Source organism: Tinamus guttatus, unplaced genomic scaffold, assembly GCF_059628265.1.
Source record: "Tinamus guttatus ecotype Peru unplaced genomic scaffold, ASM5962826v1 Tinamus_guttatus_pri_ptg000056l, whole genome shotgun sequence".
NCBI lineage: Eukaryota > Metazoa > Chordata > Aves > Tinamiformes > Tinamidae > Tinamus > Tinamus guttatus.
This window is the reverse complement of record NW_028288590.1, coordinates 3,849,509-3,871,108: the sequence shown is the minus strand read 5'-3', so window position 1 is coordinate 3,871,108 and position 21,600 is coordinate 3,849,509. Positions and strand designations below refer to the sequence as shown.

The 21,600-nt window shown below is 38.8% G+C and overlaps 1 protein-coding gene across 1 annotated transcript in view; it reads right to left on the bottom strand.

Annotated features, from left to right (window-relative positions):
- Positions 1–21,600, bottom strand: part of CHD7 (chromodomain helicase DNA binding protein 7) — a 122,267-nt gene that overhangs the window by 17,021 nt on the left and 83,646 nt on the right. The window contains exons 7-21 of the mRNA XM_088540132.1: positions 20,375–20,430; positions 18,826–18,940; positions 16,965–17,048; positions 15,899–16,036; positions 15,681–15,802; positions 14,972–15,215; positions 10,728–10,904; positions 8,972–9,115; positions 6,828–7,083; positions 3,152–3,362; positions 2,481–2,676; positions 2,113–2,280; positions 1,288–1,467; positions 1,086–1,196; positions 798–1,003 (exon numbers count right to left, since the gene is read on the bottom strand). Coding sequence (XP_088396258.1) covers positions 798–1,003; positions 1,086–1,196; positions 1,288–1,467; positions 2,113–2,280; positions 2,481–2,676; positions 3,152–3,362; positions 6,828–7,083; positions 8,972–9,115; positions 10,728–10,904; positions 14,972–15,215; positions 15,681–15,802; positions 15,899–16,036; positions 16,965–17,048; positions 18,826–18,940; positions 20,375–20,430 — 2,408 coding nt within the window. The remainder of the gene's footprint in view (positions 1–797; positions 1,004–1,085; positions 1,197–1,287; positions 1,468–2,112; positions 2,281–2,480; positions 2,677–3,151; positions 3,363–6,827; positions 7,084–8,971; positions 9,116–10,727; positions 10,905–14,971; positions 15,216–15,680; positions 15,803–15,898; positions 16,037–16,964; positions 17,049–18,825; positions 18,941–20,374; positions 20,431–21,600) is intronic.

Below are 21,600 nucleotides of genomic sequence, written 5' to 3'. Positions count from 1 at the left end.
CACCAAAGGGTTAAGGATATTTATTTTTACAAAACAGGCAATAGGTTCACTGCTCACAAACCTAAAATTGAACTACAGTCAATATGATGAAGTACATACATACAACACTAGTGTTTCCAGTAAGCTGTAAACAGAAAAATTCAACAAATTCCTACAATCATGCTTCGGGGGAAATCAGTTCTATTCTGAACTTGAAATCCACTACCAGCAATTGTTGCATGCAACTGTAGGCAAAATGCAACTTCCTGAAAATAAAGACAGCCGTTCTGAGGCCTACCATGGTGGCAATTAAATATTGCTACTGGCTGGCAAAGAGATGAAGGTCAAATTGAAAAAGCTAATGAGAAAAAACTATTCAATTAGTTGAATTTAAGTGGTGCAGAAATGTCAGAATGTATGTCTGAAAACCGTTGACTGTTGATTTCACGATCACATTTTTCTTTACAGACATGCTGGGTTATTCACCACAGCCCTTGAAACAGGAAGATTAAACTTTGGCAATTCAGGAACTGTTTATGCTATGAAAACCAGAAACAAATATTCTTCTCATCACAGACGTGCATATTTTACTCATGAGCTCATATCCATCTGGGAAGCTCCCAGATACTTCAAGCTAAAAAACACACATATATAAGGAACTTAATCTCACTGGCATGTATACATTGTAATGAGGTAAAGGTTATGCAGTCAGAGATTATCTCCATGTGTCAAAGAGAATGAAAAATAATTTACTTTATATGATTTCTATATTTTAAGTTCTTTACCCACAACCCAAAACTTAATCTGTATATCCTTACCCATAAACCAACAAGTTCTTCTCTACCCTGAAACATTCACTTCTTGCATAACCCTGTGATTTGTCTTGAGGCCTGCGAGGCTTGGTGCTAGGCTTTTCTTCAGAATCACTTTCCAGGTCTGAAAACTCCATCAGTTCGTCCTCTTTGACTGCACTGTAGAGTCTGGTCTGCTTTCTTACTCTTGGTGTATCAATAACCAGGTTATTCTAAAGTGAAAGTAAAAACATCAAAATTTAGGAAGGGAAAATTCTCATTTAAATGAGCTGAGAACTGTGATAAGGATCTTACCCTTCCATTTAAAGCATCGATATCCAACTCAGCCTTCTTAGCCCACTTCTGCCAAAAATTAGGGTCATCCAAGGAAATGTCTGTTCTGTTCCCAGATGCAACAAAACTAGCCTAGTAAATGTGAAAACACACACATTGATTTCTTAACTGCATGCTATCCTGATCACATTTTACCAATTTTCCTATGAATGTCAATGCACACCTTAGCAAACGTTGAGCCTTTTCCTTCAGACTCAATAGTAATTGTGTGTGTTCGCCTTAAGAGGATCTGATCAATATCCTCTTCACAAAACTTAGACCCTTCGTCTTCTTCATCCATCAGAGCACCATATGCTCCCTTTCGAAGTAGATCTTCTATTTCTTTTTTAGAAAGCTGTTGCACCTGTAACATGTAAGAGAGGATTTTCTGACATTCGTCAATGTTTATATCTCAGAGCATCATCAGATTGGTTGTCCTTTTATTTAGCGTTTTAAGTAAGCTTCTAAAATAAAGCTTTGTTGGTCAAAAAAACATGCATGCTCAAGTCACCTTTGAAAGGAGAACACTTGACAACCAAGTTCTTAGAGTGATGTTATACATGTGGTTTGTATGAATTAATAATTCATTGCCACTGCATCCCCTTCATTTACCTCTGATGACCACTAGATCTCTTCTGCAAGCACATTCACTTTACTAATCTGATAAGGACTAAAGCGAAAAAGACCCCATCAAAACAAAATGATTAGAATAGACTGCCAGAGAAGTCCAAATAGGACTTGTTGCCAGGACCAGTACAATGTAAAGGTGGAATGAGAATGGGAAGGAGGGTTAAGCGAACAAGATTCCACCTGCCCTTTTTGGCAGCACACAAGCCATTAGATAGGCTGAGATAGTGTATGTAGCCTTGCTCTTAATTAACCCTACTTAAGGATGCATACCACACTCTATATGAAACCATTGCTCTCCAGCAAAAATACAAGCCAGAAATGTGTAGCACATTAATATCATCTTTCAGAAGTCATGCACTTTACCATATTAAATTCTCACCCCATTTGTAGCATTCTCTCTTCCACTCATAGATTGCAGCACGGCTTTATCAAGGCCAAGTTTTAAGCTAGCTTTGTCAAACATTTCCCTTTCATAAGAGTTTCGTGTTATCAACCTGTAAATTTTCACCGATTTGCTCTGTCCTATCCTGTGGCATCGTGCTTGAGCCTGGCGGAACAAAGACGGGTGTTTGGTTACACACAGAAAAGGACAACATCAACCCAGCTCGTTTTCAATCTGAATTATAAGCTCGATGTTTTTAAGAAAGTGACAACAGAATTTCCTTTCCAGGGAAAGAAAATTAAAAAGAAAATTAAAAAGCAAGAAGGCAGAGAATTTTTCAATAGAATCATCCCTTGTAATATTACCTGGAGGTCATTTTGGGGGTTCCAGTCTGAATCAAAAATGATGCAGGTATCAGCAGCAGTGAGATTAATGCCCAAACCTCCGGCCCTTGTACACAACAGGAAAACAAACCTATCAGAATCAGGTCTGGAAAACCTGTCAATAGCTGCCTGACGCAAGTTGCCTCTTACTCGGCCATCAATTCGTTCATACGGGTACCTGAAATAAAGATACATTATAAGGAGAATTTTACTGCAAATGGTTTTATATTTGCAATAAAAAAAATTTAAAACAACATAAATGAAAAGGGGAAAGCATGTAATGCCACTATAGTACCAGGAGAACTACAACAAATTGAGTGACTGCTCCTGCAGCATCTGCCTTCGACGGTGGAGGAAGCACTATGTTCTCTCCTGCTTTGCAGCTTTCAGCAAAGAACACTTTCCCTCCAAGGAATAAATGTTCAGGCTTGGGCTTGGTGCTCTATAGCAACTGAAAAAATTAACCAAGCAGTAAACTAAGAGGTCCCATATTACAGGTATGCTTTTCCCTTAAGTCAGGTCACCACAGAAAATACTGTAAGGCATTTGTTTTAATTTCCTCCCTTTACAATACGGATTGCTCCCAGGTTAAACACCGTGGCCGCTGAGGAAAGCGCAGTTTATTTAGACTCGAATTATATTGTTGCTCTCACCGTCTTTGAATGAGGTAGTCTTCCAGTATGTCCAAGCAGCGCACCATCTGGGAAAAGATAAGCACCCTGTGGCCACCAGCCTTCAGTTTTGGCAGCAGCTTGTCAATCAGTACTAGCTTGCCAGCAGCCTGGATCATTGCCTGGAGCTGAAAATCTGGAGAGTCGGCATTGTGTGTTTCTTTAAACTCTTCCAAAATTTTCTCTTCAGCACCTGCAAAGATTGGACAGCAATACATGAACACTGCAAAGGTTTTTATTAATAAACAATGAGTTGCCTTCGATATCCTGCAGAAGTTACAGGAATGTTTGCAGCATTATGTGAATAAACATTTATGAAAAACATTAAGCTTAAATTTAAAGCAAACATATACACAAGACCAGCATAAATAAATAACAAACATTTGAGCTTTCATTCATTTTTTTTTAACTGTAAGACCTTTTCCAAAAGAATTCATGCAATCACTTGATGCACAGAATTGAATGAGAAAGTAAGAAATTGAAAAAGTAAACTATATTCTAACAGATCAAATTGATTTTATTTCCTTTTCTAAACAAGGATAAAAGAGATGTGTCTTTTTTCCACAGGACAATACAAGAAATCACATTCAACTTCTGTGCCCCTAAAGCCAGGCTTAAACATGAGAATGTCTCAGACTTCCTCCTTTCCACTATTAACTATAGAGACAAAATCCAAACAATAAAACATTAAACTCCATTGCAAAAATAAGTAGCAGTGAAATTGCTGTTTTACCTTTTATTTAGCTTTCTTTTCCCACTGAATGCATTTCTTTGTTTAGTATGATAAAGCTATGCAGTGTATATGCTTTTTTTTTTTTTTTTAACCTAAAATTAATTAAAGGTTCTTCATTGTCACACTCCTTTTACCTAATATAGGCTAAGAGTTTCCAGAAAAAAAAATAACATTCAGAGCTTCAATTAAGCAGATTCGGGTTAAGTGGGTAGCAGCAAACACCTCATTGCACGGCTGTTACCTGAAGGCTGCAGCTCAACTTCAAGTTTCGTCCGTGTTCCTCAACCTCTCTTATGCTTTCATCCCTTTTTTAATGTCACTTCTACAAAAAGACTACTCAAAGCATTATCAGATGGTTATTCTGGGTTATGTAAAAAGCTTGGCAACCTCATTTTATGATTTCACACCCAGAAAAAAAAAGCAGTTTTGTTCTTTTTCAGTTCCTTTTTTTTTTTTTTTTTAAACAAAGCGTACTAGAGTATTTCTGAATAGCACAGCACCCAGCTTTATCACTGCTTTTAAGTCACATAAGAAAACGCAAGGGAAGAAGAACGAACGCTGGAAGCAAACACAGCAGCTCCTTGCCAGGCTTCTGCTGAGCATCCTTCTCGAGCCCCAGCCGAAGTAGCTGCCTGTGAACAAACGGGCAAACGCGGCCGCTCGCTGCGTGATCGCTGGGTCGGCGCCCACTGCACCGAGCTGCCGCCCCGAGCAGCTCCCAGCGCCGGTGCTGGTGGGTCTGAGGGGGCTCAACTGCGACCATGGGGTCACGTACTGGGGGAGCTTTGCCCTCAACTGCTCCCAGTGCAAAAGTCTAACTACTCCAGCATTACTGGTCCTTTACTGAGCTTGGACAGTTGCAGAATACAGCAGGGTTTCACCTAGCTCATGTACAGGGATCTTCCTTGGTTACATCACCCAAATTTAAGCTACTATAAAGCGATTTGCAAACTCAGCATCTGCGGAAGCCGACTGCCAAAATCCAGTGCACCACAACAAACCTACAGACAGACCAAGGAAAGGGGACGTCAGCATCAGAGCTGGCTCTCAGAAGGCCCCACTTCCCTCACGCAGCGGCAGGGCTGTCTCCGGTTTGCTCAGGGAAAGGACCCAGAAGTCAGCCCCAAACCAGCTCCTGCAAGGCAGCCTTCTCACCGCCTCCCCCAAACACATCTGCCCATCGAGCACATCCCCACCCCCAAATTATTCCATTCCCGCCACACCGCTTCTACCTCATGACCTTCTTAACCGAAAGTCATCTAAAAGACTTCCTTGAAACTTGCTTGCGGCTTTTATTCAGTACAAAATATATAACGTTGTATTTGTATTCAAATAAATTCTAAACACAAACGGTGTTGGTGCTCGCTCACCAAAGCTGTAAACGTGGCAGGAAGCACGAGGGATTCAGGGAAAGCTTTACCACAGCAGCGGCCTCGCGCGCTGCCACACGAGCTGAGGAGGGCCCCTCAGCGCGCGGCTCTCCGGCAGGGCCGCGCCGGGCCTGCGCCCGCGCTCCCAGCCACGGCACACGTGTTCCTTATGCACCAGCAGGATAAAACCTGAGGCTCACACAATTACAGGAGGGCAGGGTATTTTCTGGCCTAGAATTAACAAAGTGCCTATTTGCTAAGGTCCATCCTCCATAATAACAGCAGTCAGGATTTATTAATTTTTCCCTCCCATCAGCTCTGAAGGCTCAACCCAGCCATCACGTTGATGCTAGTCACAAAAACATTACCAAGCTCTCTGGAGACCTCCCCTCTCCTTTTTTCCCCCCAGACAAGAAGGGGAAAGTTAAAAAGCACTTAAATTCACATCTTCCATCTAGACTTCCTCCCCCAACAAAAAGGCTATGGCTAAGAAACAGTCATTCAAAAATACTGAAAGTTTCCTATACAGTCAGCTGGACTTCACCAGTTTTACAGACACCAAATGCTACAAATCTTTAAGGAGGAAAAGAAAAACCAATCCAAACTGATACATGGTACATGATACGTGATACACTGAAAACCCCACTTCTGACCATTACTTGGCAAAACAAAGTAACAGCAAAACATCCACGCTTTTTTCTTTGTGGCAAACACAAAATTTTGAAATTCAAGAATGCAGCAGATTTTGAAAGCAGGAAAATAAAAGCATAGATTAAAATTTGCTGAAAACCAAGACACATAAAAAGCACCAATCTCAGAAGCTTATAACCTGAACAACCAGAACTATTTCCCGATAAACTCATTTATATAACAGATTAGCTTAAACCAAAACAAAGAGCCCAAAACAAAGAGCCACAAAAAACCCTCCCAGAACCACAGAGCTATTCTAAGCTCATCTGAGCTGGAACACAGCCCTTCAGCACAGTTGGGTTCAAGAGCTTTGCAGTAGCTGTCACGTCTTCAGAATAATTACTTGTGCATGGAATATAACCAGATGTTATTTGGTCAATCAGTATAAGTATTTTTCCACACTTAAAAAAAAAAATCAAGAAAAAACTTAATATTACTCTATGCACCAAAGCATCCTATTATCTAGCATTCAACACCCTGCACTACAACAACTTGAGTCTTTTTTGTTGGAAATAAGAGACAAAAACCTGATAATAGTAATATTTATCTTTTTCCCTGTCAGAGCTAAGAAACCTTAGGGAAAGAAAACCAGCAGGTATGTTTTCAAAACTACAATAGTCTTAACTAGCAGATAAGCAAACCTAGGAGAACCTCAAAGGTTATGTCCCTATTTCTTCTCAAAAAAAAAAAATCAGAAAACTGACAATATATTTACACAATCATCTAACACTGCTTTTATCCTATGAATTTTATGAACCAAAATAAAAATGACTATCTCTCTTGAGACACCAGAATTTCTATCATGCTGAACCTTCTTAACCATTTTTGAGATGAGAGAAAAAAAAAAAAAACGTAGAAGGCCTACCATTAATAAGGTATGGATGATTGCAGCATTTCCTTAGTTCCATCATAGTGTTTAAAAGATTAGGTACATTTGCCTGGCCTCCACCCTTAGAAAGGAACGTGAAATTCTTTTCAAGAATAGCACGATAATATTTCTTCTGAATATTTGTCAGCTCAACTTCAATGATAGTTTCTTCTTTGGGGGCCAGGTTCTTTTCTACATCCTCCTTGAGACGTCTCAGCATCATCGGCTTCAAAATAGCTTGGAGTTTTTGCACCTAGGAAAAAGACATTAATAAATAACTAAATAGCAATTGTAAGGCTTCATATTTGCTTCTAGAACTCTTTTCTTTTTCCCCTCGTTTTGAGAACCACTGAAATAATGTATTTTAAGCCCTGCTCAACAGGAACACATTTTACTTTGGAAATTTTTTAAAGCATTGCCAAGAATTTTTCAGGTTTCTGGTATTTTCAAGATAAGCACCTTGAAAATATATGCTGCAAAACCCAGAAACCCGAAAACTGTGTAAAGTTATCTAAATTTTGCCAAGTTTTGGTAAAGCAGCACAAAGTTGAATATTTGACAATTGTTTTCCTTGAAATCGGTCATTTCCTCCTGCTAGGTTGCTGTATAGCAGAACCAAAATCATAAGACACTTTGTCCTGCATTCTGATCATTCCTGTAAAAACAAAGCAACTTCAAGAGAAAGGAGATAAATTAGTACAGAGGGTAAGGAACGAAAAAATCCCATATATGGAATAAGATTGCAAGGAACAGAGGAGAAAAATCTAAGTCACTAACATATAACCTCTCCCTTCACTTTAAAGATAAAATTCCCAAACATCTAAGAGTGTGTCCACACAAAAAGCAATTCTTTTATAAGCTGCTGGCTGAGGGCATTGTTTTAGTTATAGCTGCACGTCCGAACTTCCCAGCTCCGTCCTGCTGACATTTTGAGCAGAGAGGACAAAAGCTGTGCTGAGCGTTAGGATATATTAACTCCAGCTCAAACACTTCATTAGCAGGACGACATGGCTCCTGGGTCAGAGCTGGCTCCCTGCCAACCAGGTCAGAGTCCAGGCAGACTGACACACGAGTGCCCGCGCGCTCTGCAGAAACACATCCTGCTATTGCCCTGGGACACACTGTGATTGCCCAGGAGCGGTGGCGTGGGCACACGAGGGGCCGAGCGGGAAGGAGGCAAAGCTGGCTTTGTATGTTTTTATTTCGTTTCCTATAAAAGGGTCACTATCAAAAAGTTAAAATCCCAAACTAAAGCATCAGAAATACCAGAAATTGGAATTTTCAGACATAACCAAGATAGAATTGCCTGCAGAGATGCACATTTCAGCAAAGATAGAACATTGTAGGCTGCAAAGGACCAAATTGAAGTGTCTAAATCAAGATGCCATGTTTGGGTGGTACTCAGACACCTTCAAGGTGGTTTGCCTGTTACCTATGCATCAGAACAAACTAAGTTATATATCATCATCTATAAAATGATGTAAAATACTTGCCTGGAGTTTTTTTTTCATTTTATTTTGATTTTACCCATTTCTTTCATGAGACAGCTTGATAAAACTGTTAGTCACTCCAAAAACAAACAAAAACAAACAAACAACCAAAAAAAAAAACCCAACACTAACCAACCAACCGCTCCTCGGTTATAGTTGTCTCTTGCTAACCATATTTCAAATATGTTCTTGTTTGCACAGAAGACTGAAAGAAAACTCTCAATATTAACTCCAAAGAGGACAATCCCCTTGCTCTTATACAGATAATCATGGGAGAATGTCAGGTGACAATATAATTATATTAGCGGGGAATTTTTTTTTTTTTTTTTTAAGTGTTTACATCTAGCATTATAAGAATACCCTCCCCCAATTTTCAAACACATTTTAATGAGTGAAATTTTCCTCCTTTCTGCACTACTAATCAACAAAAGAGCAAAAACAGTGGTAAGAAAATGACTTTGGCCAAAAACCCCAACAAAATAAACAAAATACAGAAAAACAAAAAAAGTGGTCTTTGGACAAGAATTTATGTTCTTTTTTACTTGTCAAAGTAAGCAATTACCTGTCAAAGTAAGCAATAAAATTCTGATACACTAAGTGGTTAAATTCACAATATCTAAATAGAAAAGAAGAAGTGTAGGAGCAGTTTACCTGTTCTTCAGTTTTCAGATCACCAAATTCTTGCATGAACGTGGTTTCTGATGGGAACCGACCTGGTTCCAAGAAGTGAAGCAAGCTAAATAGCTCTTCCACTGTATTTTGCAAAGGGGTTCCAGTAAGCAGCACTTTATGTTCCTGAAAAAAATAAGAAAGATATGTCTAGTAACCTGCCTAGATTTATCTTCAACAGTGAAATACATGACATTTTTATATTTTCTTATGTATCCTTGTTTGCTGCCCTCGACCCCCCAGCTACTTACCTACAGCTCTTTAAGACACTGGAGCAAACACCCTGGCCTTCAGAGGTTGCCTAGAAAAATTCTTCAATACCTAAGTGTCTTCAGACAGTCCTAGAAGGAGCTCCAGAAGAGCTTGCACTGACCTGCGGCGTCCCAGCTTCACACACACAATAAACTTTAGAGGAGAAGCTGACAGCTGGGCTTGCCCCTCACTTCTAGCACAACCCCCTCCTTGACTGCCTCTAGGAGACCTCAAGACATGAATCGCTTCGCGGCAGAGTAACCTCTGTATGAAGATGTAAACCTGAAACCATGGGAAACCTGAAGCAGAGCCCTACTCTCTATCTACACACAGCAAAGCAAAAAACTGCAGAAATAAGAGGAAATGTTACATATCGCTTTAAAATCTCTACAAGTATCTCTAAAATTGTGTTTAAAAATTAAATTTCTCTTTAAACACAGTTTTGCCTATTTTTCATGGATTAGCAAATGGAAAAAGTAGAGATTACTAAAATTGTACCCAAGCAGCGCATTAGAACGTAAGGCCCTGTCCTGTTAGTCACTGCAAAAATAAAACACGTCTCTTTCCAGAAGACTTTACCATAAAAACTCCCAGAAAAGAAGGAAGATACAAGAATCTTAGGACACAAGGAGCCCAAAGAGGTTAAGTGATTTGGCCAAGGTCAACATGAATTCAGCAGAGCACGAAGTCCCACATCTCCGTCTCTAGCCAGCATGATAAACTCATCTTTCCTCTGCTAGCAATCACAACAAATAATAAATTGTATACAACATTTTTACAAACTTTCATTCATTAAGCCTCAATACCACTTTGAAAAAAAAACGTATTATTTAAAAGATAGGGAAACAGAAACCTATAGGTCACCTATGCTTGTATAAGCTAATGTTTATGCCTCTTATTATTATGAATAATGGGTTGAATTCCGGATGTTAATTAAGTATGACCGGGTTATTCTCACTTAAAAATGTGACAAAATGCAGACGCTTTTTTTGCCTTTTTAATGATAAATTCCTTTATAAAAATATCTTCTTATTTTTCTGTGTGATTAATATTACATATCACTTCATTACCACTGCTCAATAAACCAACATCAGGGCTAACATTCAGAGCAGCTTAAGTCTCACATCAGTATTTGGTCACTTAGCAACATTATTAAGTACACTTTTAAATAAAAGTAAAGATGGTAATAAGGAGGATAAATTATTTAAAAGGGGAGAGAGAGAGAAAAAAAAAGAATTATTTCTTGGGAATCTCTTAACAGATCCCACACAAACCTACTTTTAAATGAACAGAAGGACTGATGAAACACCACTCAAAAATGCAAGGTACAAATAAGCTTCCAGATCTATTAAAGACCATCAGCTGCACTCTCTCATGCTTCTTAGCATTTGATGCTTCAGAAGAAAAACTTTAATTTTTGATGAAGCTGCAAATCAGGACTAAAGTAAACACCAAAAATGCAAATGTAGGCGATGTGCACACTGACCAGATCCATCATCTTGAGTCCTTCCAAAAGCTTACAGTTCCTGTTCTTCAGCCGGTGGGCCTCATCGATCACCACGCAGCGCCAGGGAATGTTTCGCAGCTCCGGGCAGTCGGTCAAGATCATTTCAAATGTTGTGATAATGGCATGAAACTTGTAGGACCCTTTTATCACACGACCCTAAAAATAACAGTAAAAAATACAGTAAAATTGCTGGCAAGGAAAGGAAGTGGATTTGTTTCATCTTCCAAATGCACTTTTAAAAAACAAGAATGACAGGGAAGCTGTTTTAAATAAATGAAGTCAATAGCACTGGCTCAATAAAGGATACAAGTGTGTAAGTTTACTTCACGCCAGTCATGTTTTCCAATCCTGTAAAAGGACCATATAATCACTGCACATTCATTACCAAAATGCTATACAAGTGCTTCAGCTGTAATATGTATGGATTATACTAATGCTGTGAAACATTATTGTATTGCCACAATATTCCACTTAAGACTTTGTCAGGAGAATTAGCTTTTTCTTTCAAATTAAAATTTCACAGCATTAGTATAATTGTGGCAATCCTCCTAAACAACCAAATAAGCCAAAAGCACGTTAAGGCTTCTGTTTTCTGAATAGAAAAAAAATATTTTGCTCCCAATAAGCAGTAATTTCTTCTTGATGGACAGCAAGTACTCAAAGCACCTACGAAATTCTAGCAAATAGTTCTGAAAAGAAGCACATCTCTGAAGTCATAACTGAAGAATATATGCCTTGGCATACATTTCCCTGACAGTTTCTTACTTAACAAAAATTCAACAGCATGATTTAGCTGATATCCAGCATCATCTTCACTACTTATGTGGCTAGTTGAAGATCATCTTTTTCAAAGCTGATACTAAGATTCTATTGCTGAAGAACCCTGATAAAGCTCTCGGAAGATGAAGAAGTGAACATCTTTCTGATTATTCTGTCATATTTCTTCATAGTCCTCTCAAAGAAAAGAATAAGTAGCTTGGCTATCTTAGGTGGCACTGGCTCTCTCCAAGAGGCCTGTCCTTACACAAGCCCAAAGCTTGTCCTGCTTCAAAAATGTAGAATATGCCATGGGTTGCACACTGAATAAATTTCAAAAGAAACATTTTACAGTAAAGTGACCATTTTTTCTTCAAAATATGCTGTATCCTTTCATAAGCGACCTGCACATAATATCCTCTCAGAACTGGGAGGATCCCAATTGGCTACTGCCCTAATCCCATGACCGGGAAACCTGCTCTCCTGAACTGCCCATTGGGCTGTGGAGGCTTGTCAACAGCACTGCACGAGCAGCAGGGATCTGCTCGACAGGGCTCGCAGGCAGCACGCTCCAAAAGCATCTATCTTCTTGGGGAAAAAAATAAGTGGTCATGTAACACAAACAGCATGCGAAGATACACTACGTGGGTAACTTCGAAGGCTGAGATGCTGCGATCTTCTCATGAGCCAGATATGTCAAAGTATTACTGTCAAGATAGGAGAAATATTTTTGGGGGAACATTTCCAGTAGCGCAGTGTCCCTTGGTGTCAAAACTGCACCAGTAATTTATTTGGCTGCTGGTTTTGTGCAGGTTTTCACAACACCTCGCGCTGCGCTCTGGAAACCACGTGGCCAGAGACGGGGCAGGCGTCTCTCGAGTGCGTTGTGTCTCGGGCTGCTCAGGCTGCCTGTCTGAGAAGCTGCTCAGCTCCGGAGGCTTCTCCTCATGGCGAAGGCCCAAGCTGCCACCGACATGCCACAGGGTTTGGCCAAGGGACTAGAAACGACACTGCCCGAGACTGCTTTCTCTCTGCCCCTTCCCTCACCTGCCCCCTGTGCTCAGCGAGGGCGCTTCGGAGGACGCGGGAGCGAACACTGCCCAGGGATCTAGTGTCGCCGCACGCCCACACTGCTGCCCAGGCCCGTTCCCAGCGTGCGCGTCATGGGCCAGTCTCACATGGGGCAATTTCACAACACAGCTCGACCCAGCTGCTGCCAGAACAAACACTTTGCTCCGCTCCTGCTTTCTCCCCAGCTGTGGCACTGCCTGACACTCAGCATGAGCCAGCTCAGGGAGCAGAACTAGCAGAAAATGGCTTTTCTGTGCCAGGAGCTCCTTGCCATTAGCTGCTATGGGAGCAAACGGCTGCCACGGCCATTGCAAAAAAAAGAGTTAAGCACACATAGTGCTAGAGAGGAAGAACAAATCAAAAGAAATGCCTTCCTGTAGCAATTAGCCTTTAGATCAACACAGTGATATTGCAAAAATAACACCAAGTATCTGCACAGTAAGTGCTCTTTTTCTGAACTCCTTTAAGTTTCCTGCTGCTGTGGAAGCCTCGCCACTATGCGGCATCCAGCGAGGAGGATGACAGAAAGAACCATTTAAATAAATAAATAAACATTTTAAACATAGGAAACACTTCAGCATAACAGAAACAAATACAGCAACTTGTGCTTATACAACTACTTAATATGAAATATTATCCTTCCATGATACAAAATAATTTTAAACAAAACAGATCAATTAATTTCAGGTCATTTATGTATTATATGTCCACATGGATAATAATCACAGTTTCTCAACTAACACAAGCCCTGGGACTTCAGTGCAGTAACTCATATTCCAACAAACATAATGTTACATGATTTCAATTTGGAAGCTTCCTTGATAAATTGTCAAGAAAATGGATATTTTCTAGGCCAAACAGATCTAGCTTCTGGCCACTAGAAGTTGCTATATATATTTTTCTACTAGCTTTAAGAACCTCTTTCTATTTCTATTGCGCTGATGGATACGCCCAGTTGTGCCACAGTTACTTTCAAAATGGATAACACTCCTTCCCCATAAAAAACACAGTTTTTATCTTGGAATCATCCTTACAGCTTTGCTCTAAGGCCTGTTTTTTCAGCCTGCTTTTTGAGTCATGGATGTGAAAACTGTTCACAAACTGGATCACTCACCACAGTAGTAAAGGAAGAATGCTGTAATTTTCTAATCTTAATAAAGATTTCCTTTCTCTTGGAGCCATGCCCTACACCAGCCCTTTCACCCAGGCACAGCCTCGCATTTAACCAGTCACGTGTCACGACGCAAAAGGATCCGCATTTGTCCTGCAGCCTTCCCAGAACAAGACTCTCCTCCCTGCTCTATAAATGGTCTCCATCCCTTGTCCACAAATAACCCCATATTTAGCTGCTCCGATTATTGTTAGCTTGGGTCCAGTTTGTTAAGTACTGCAGCTTGCTCTGTATCCATTAACTGTCTCCAGTTATTTACCACTCTCCCCATCTTTGTGTCATTTGAAAGCTTCCCCAGTAATGATTTTATGTTTTCTTTCAGGTCATTGATAAAAATGTTATATAGCTCATGGCTAAGAACCAATCCCTGAAGAGCTACACTGAAATGCAAATCATTTCTCATTTAAAATTACATCGAGAAATATCAGTTAGCCAGTTTTAAATCCACTTAATGTGTGCCATATTGATTTTATATCATTCTACTTTATTAATCAAAATATCTGGTGGCATAAAATCAAATGCTTTATAGAAAATCTAAATATATGAATTCACCACTATCACTTCTTTAGGCCTGGTTGGAAATATTACTCCACAACATATCAAATCAGATTAAGCTTCACTTTTTTTTCTTCCCTTAAAGGAGAATTATGTTATATCTTGCAATAACATTCAGCATGTGAACATAATTTTCCCCTTACTCCTGTTCACTTATTCTGAGCAAAGCTATACAGATTTGTTGCTTCCTACAGCTACAGTTTTCCAAGTAATTCTCTGTTTCACGTCCAAGTTTTTCTACACTTGTTCTCTTTCTGTCACAGGAACTCTTCAACACGAATGCATATCACAGAGGGAAATACATTTGACTTTCACAATGTGATGAAGATGCACTGACAAGTCCAGTGCTGGTCTTTGCCTGGGATGGTAGGCAAAGATGGATTTTTAACTTTAGTTCCATTTAAAGTATTTTCAACATTAAAAGTCTTTTCTGCCAGCTTTCTTCATGAATGCAAAATAATGAAAGGATTGCACTTGTTACCACCCCAGCAACTCCTGGCCATCTTCCTCCTCCATTTCTAATTGGCCTCATGGCAACTGTTATTGTAACTGTATGATCTCACTGTTAGCTGAAGACTCCTATATCAGCACTAAAACACTTAACTGAGACTTGTAACATAAGATTATTGACAATAAAACATAACAAAAACAATAATGAAGAGCTTTTTACCTGTGGATCTTTGAAATACATTTCATACAACTGAATGGTCCGTCGACTCGCTTGACTCCCATGATACACAACCACATTCAACTCTGTCCAGGTGCGGAACTCCCTTTCCCAGTTGGGAATTGTGGACAACGGTGCAATAACCAAGAAAGGACCATGGATTCCTTTCAAATAAATCTCATAGAGAAACGTAATGGACTGGATAGTCTTTCCCAACCCCATTTCATCTGCTAAAATGCAGTTTCGTCTGAAAGCAATAATAAAAAACATCTTAAACCATTTATTCCTACTTGTAATACTCTGAATAAAAGTACTTCAGAAGCTAAATTGTGTAAAATTGAATTTTCTAGAATAATAAGTTTATATTCCAAAGACACCATAATCTTTTGCTATATTACAAAAATGTGGCAATTTATGATACAATGCATATAGATATATCCATTCCATGCATTTCTCTCAAGCTCACAAGCTGGAGGAAGATAGCATGTGTATGGGTGAACAAATACATATACAAAGGTGTGGCAAGATATCTAGCCCACATTTTTATTTTTTGTAACACTACATTATCCGCCAAAAATAGTTTAGTCTCCTGCAGTAAAAATAAAAGTAAAAAATTAAAATTAAAAAGTCTACTTTCAAAAGATTAGCACCTCATAGGAACTACAAAAGTTTTTCCAAAGAATGATTCAGCAGTAAGCAGTATTTTACGTACGTGTTGTACCAATTGAAAAGAAGCCAGTTTACTCCCTCCAACTGGTATTCCCTGAGTTTGTTATTGTTTTTATACTCCCTGGAACTCTCCGATTTCTTCCAGTCATCGGCAGGAGGTCGCTCCTGTTTCAAATACAGCAAATCCCATTAGTGGTTTCTGAAAGACCACATTACTTTACTATTTTCAAATAAAATCCTCTATGTGGAGCCAATTCTTACCACACGCTCCATTTCTGGCTCCCTAGACATCAGTTTCTCAAATTCTTCGATCTTAGCTTGGTCAATGTCTTGCTTTAGTTCCCAAGTGCTGTCTTCATAAGGAAGCGAACACCACTTCACCAGATAATGAGTTACAGGCTTTGTTAAGATAAAAATAAAATTAAATTACAACTTAAAACAATAAATGTGCAACCACTTTTACAGGAGATCTGCAGGCTAGATACAATTTTAAAAGTATCAACAGACCTAAACGTCTGCAGTCAGCCAAGAGGATAAGCAAACGGCAGGCTGACATCACAGCCTTGACAACACAGTGACATAAGATTAAAATACAGGGAATACCAAAACGTCACCAAAACGAGCACAGAGTTGCATTTGAAATTACTAAGATTCAATTAAAGCTTTAAACAAAATTTGTTACCAAATGCAAACATTTCTATGCACTTAAATAGTCAACTGTTTTCTTCCTGTTAAGGTCAACAGAAACTTCCCAACAGGCAGCAAAACCATCACTGTTCACAGGTAGAGGGATAGAGAAACTCCAGCATTGCCATAAAGCACCATAAATCTCTCTTCTCCCAAGACTACAAAGGACTGTCCTAAAGAAGGTGATTTTGTTCTGAAGAACAGGTTATAAAAAGCGTGGAACAGTTGATCTGTCATCTACTTTACAGATCTATACAGACAACATAAACAACATCATGAAAATCCAGACGTTAACAATAATTCAGCTAAAATTGTTGACATTTTCATTTAAATTTTCCACTATCTGCATGGACATTATACCTCCATAGCAATAAGAAATATATTAGATCTACACAGCAGGGCAGACTTTTTGTCCGTTTTTTAAAAGAGGTTTTTCATAAAAGATTTGTTTAGAGTTCTTTCTTGAAAGCCTAGACTTTACAGAAACTGCTATAGTAGCCCAGGTTTCGTCACGTGATTTCCTATTTTACAAGCACAGAGACTTGTAGCTTCAAAAATGTTTGATGCATTCACATTCATAAAAAATATATTTTAAAGACAGCGTCTACAGGACTACAAATGCACTGAAATTTCTCTTTACCTCTCCATTATCATCTGTGCTACGTGAAAAATCCATGATTCGATCAACTTCCACGTAATCCGGATTAAAAAGCTCATCATCAATCTGTTGAAGGACAGAGGCAAAAGTATTAAAGATATCTTTATTAGCCCTTCCTGGGAGGAAAACTATTATGTATTTCACCAGGCAATAATATTTTGGGTCACAGGGACATAAAATGCATATTTGGCAAACTTCGACATGTTAATTGAAATGCTACAATTCAGCAAGATCACTCCCCGTGAGGGAATCAGACTTCTCAGACTTTGTTAACTGGGCCTCTTAATTACTGTGTGAAACCTTTTACTGTGAGAGAATGTTTAAGAATATTTTAAATGAAGTGTGAAATTACAATTCACTAATGAGCAATCGAAAAGGCTTATGGCATGCAATGCATTTAGTATTCTTGAAAACTACAGCTTGCAATAAAGAAATTAGAGCTCTGTACACTAAGTGCCTCTAGATTATTTTAACTACAGGAATTGTTTAATTGCTTTACGAGCAAGATTTGGGATTATTACTACAGCAACAGAAGAAATAGCTTCTCCAAAACTCACAGTTTATCATCTTTCTTATCCCTTCAATAAGTGATGGGATAAACTAATGTATGAAAGTGGTTTATTTCATTTCATACTTTGAAAAGCTACTCCAACAGAAAAGGTAGATAAAGCTAAATATGTTCTGATAGTTTCTTCTTAAACAAGAACCAACTACAAGTTCTTACAATAACTTATGATCCACTTAAACAAAAAACAAAACAAAACAATTTCTGGCTTCTTCTCTTAGAGCAGATGTTAAATTTTGCAACTTGGTTTGTTTTGACCTACCACTCAGAAATACTCTGCTCTTTTATACTCTCTCTAAAAAGAGAGTACATAACATAACACACCAAGTCCTCCTCCCCCAAATTCTGTAAATTTTAAACTATATAACAAGCTGATGCAAATAATGAGAAGCTCATTGTGACTTTGGAGAAGTCTTCAAATTCTTGCAGCTTTTGCTTACCTTAAATTATAAAAAATAATGACGATAGGTAAATATGTAAATAAATAAATAAACTAGCAGCAAAAAAATGCATTTTCTGAGGAGAGCATTTTGCTGAAAGGTAAGCTTTCAGAGACACAAATCAACAGATCTGATCTTTTATTGACAGGACCCCTGCCATACTGCTGCTTATGGCTCTAAGTAAAATTAAATTGATGATCAAAAGCTTAGAATCCCTAGCGAGCAGTAGTCCATAACATAGAAAAATGTGTTGCGTGTTTTCTGGCATAATCGGCTCCTGAGAAGACAGACCTGGTACTGATTCAGCAAGAATCATGCTCGGTCTTAGGCATGTGCTTCTTTTCAGGTCATTCCTCAGAGTTAAGGAAGAATTCTATGTCAAGCTACTGTTATTTCCAGTTCGGACAGGTTGCTTAAATTCTTTAAAAAGTTTTAAAATACAGCACAAGAGAATCTGTCTAGCTTCTATAAAGTTAATTTTTCTTTTACTCTGCAGAACTTTACTTACAGTCTTATATGGATTGCTTAAATAGAACCGCTAGGCTGTTTGCACATTACACTGCAAGGGCCAAGATCTAAGCAAGCAAGCAACAGATCCTTCACTTTAGGGAAATAATCTACAGTAAAAATTACAGAGTCGAGATGGGCCATTTGAGTTTCATAAACTCGCAGGGCTTGGAGTCAAGCCTGGTGTTTAGACTTCACGCCAGAAAAATGCTACTGATATCTCGCCCGGTTATTCAAAACCTTCTGCTTGAATACAAAATAAAAATTCCCAAGAACATGCCTTAAATATATAATATTTAAACATTTAAAACAGTTTTAAAAAAAGTTGTACTTCTGAAAGGAATTTGTTCTGGCCCTGTTTTGCTTTAAACCGCTTAATCTTCTGCTGAATTCTCTTGTCCTTGTCCAGTTCTTCCACGGATGCCCACTGACAGTGTAGGTAAGAACTAGAAGATGAAATAAAGAAAATAACTCAAAATCATACTTCCATTGCATTCACCTACGCATTCTATTAGTACTATTAAACTTTTAAGTACATTGTAGTGGTATGCTGGGAAACTAGAAACTATCATCTTCATTATATAAGTTATGAACAAATCACCTTTACTAGAAGTAATTTCATCTATTAATGAAGAAATTCCTTTGTAAATAAATTTAAAATACCCTCCTGCCTAAATACAAATATTACACAAATGCGTTCTCTATGCATTTAGTGCTCGGAACAGAATGATTTTTACTGGGCAAATTCAAAATACAGATTATTACAGAAGACATACATCATAAATTTTTGAAAAGTTAATAACAGTATGTAAATAGATAGCAAATACTATAGCACTATACAGTGTATTTTGAGAACCACTTTGCAATTAGGAATCCTATAAAAGTCAATTAACATTTTAACATTGATAGAAAGGAAATAAAAAGCTTTGTAATTGCATTTTATGACAATACTTCATCTTTAAGAAAACGCTATGCTTCACGGAAGAATCAGCATCTCTGCCAAAATAACTAGTCCTACTTTATAAATTTGAAGTCTGTCATTAAGTTATACTGATAAGAAATAAGACAGAAATAGTTAATACAACAGTACATGCCAATGTAATAGACAAACCACAAGCAAGCTACCAAATAATCACTCAAGAACCAGTATAGAACAAAGAGAAAAAAAGGCAGCATATTTAGAATGCTCAACGTGAAATCAACTATTCACAGTTAACTGCAAGAAACTCACTTTAAGTGAATTTCTGTCCTTCATATGGAAGTTTGTAAAAATTGAACAAGATTTTCTATTTGTCTAGAAGAAAAGTGCTTTATCCAGAACTATTTTAAGCCCTGATTACATTGCAGCTCCAGAGCGCGGGATAGTAACAGCAAGCTGCTCTCGCCCCTAATACCTACCCCTCTTCCACAGCCGCAGCCCTCTCTCAGAGCGTTGGAAACCATCTCACTTGTTATCTTAATAAAACATTTTGATGAGCACAGATCTTGGTTTTGAAACCATGTTAAAGGTTGGGTTTGATTAGTTTTCAGAAGCATTATGAGATTAAAGCTCTATGGTTGCAGTCAGAGCTATGCAACTAGGCAGGTATGCGCTCATGAGTCTGCACGCCTAACGACAGCCCTAAATGAAAATTTAGCAGCAAAGCAATTTTACCTCTAGATTTCATTCTGGGAGGAATACAGATTAGTGACACTACCAAACCTAATACCACCAATGCAAGATCACTTCCCTGTGATTTATTTACCACTATCTTGGACTAAGTACTAGCAGTGTTAAAAGCAGGGTAGTAACAGCTACATCATTGCAAACACAGTTTTCAACAGCCATTTGGAATTTGCATAAAGTGAATGAAAGTAACCAAACCCATAACTTTACTTACAAGTTTTTGTACTTTACATAGAATTCCTCTACTTCTACCTCCTCTCCATTCTCCATCTATAAGAAAAGAATCGTTGAAATGTGAGTTAAACCACTAAATACCCCAGAGGTCTGAGTGATGACAAGCATCTGCAACAGAGGGCAGGGTCCCCACGCAGCCCTGCCGGTGCGGGGGAGCCGCGGGAAGGAGTTCCCCCAGCAGCCTTCCCCACGCACATACTGCACTGCTTACTACAACTTCCAAGACATGAATCATTCGAACTCCTCCCTAACCACATGCAGCTTCATTCACAACCTCACCCCAAACCTGGCTTTCTGCCAAACCCACAGTGTTAAGTAGAAGCCAAGTGTACCATTTTCTCAGGCAGCAGCCAATTAGCAACTGCACTCCTGAATGCCATATGTATTATTTTTGGCTGGCTCATGGCAACTTTACATTGTGGGTTTTGTAATGTTTTAAAAAAGGGAGTTTAAAAGGGGGTTTATTCCTCCATATAGTTAATAACTCCAAACAAGAAGCCTTATAAAACTAAACCTTATACCTCTGCTACAATTTTAGTGCATCAGCGTTCATGGCTTTAGTTTTACTCAATGGTGCAATTAAATTCACTCAGGCAAGATGTCTCACATACAGAGCAGCCAAATTAAATTAACACCCAAAAACTACATTTAAAGCAAGGTTAAAGTTGTGATATAAACCAGCAAAACCAAGGGCATTCACTGCTAGGGGTGAGACTATCCTTAACTCGTCCCTAGTGCCAAAGCATTGCATAACATATGGCATGTAATTCAACAAAGTATTACTCCTGAACCCAGCTACAGGACAAACTAAGGACAGTGCACCAGCCACACGCTGAGAATTCGGTTTATGTCACAACATTAGCAGTTTGTGTCTGCTAATGAACTTTGGAACAATTTTAAATAGAACTTTCCACTATACAGACTTCAGCAGAGACAGCAACACCTGTAAAAAAATACTCTGTGCAGCCCTGAAACAGGCAAAAGTGATGATGAACCCTATGTAAGTCAATCTCCTCCAAACATACACAGGAAAAGAGAGAATACTCTGAAGCTAGAGGATGAAATATCACCTTTCAAATCCTCTCTCAAGTGAAGATGCTGGCCAGACACTACCTCCACGCGTGGGCAAGTGAAGGGCAGCAACAGCAGCTACGTTCAACTTGGTGTGAAATTCTCTTCTAGCCCAGCAAAGAAAATGCTCATGTA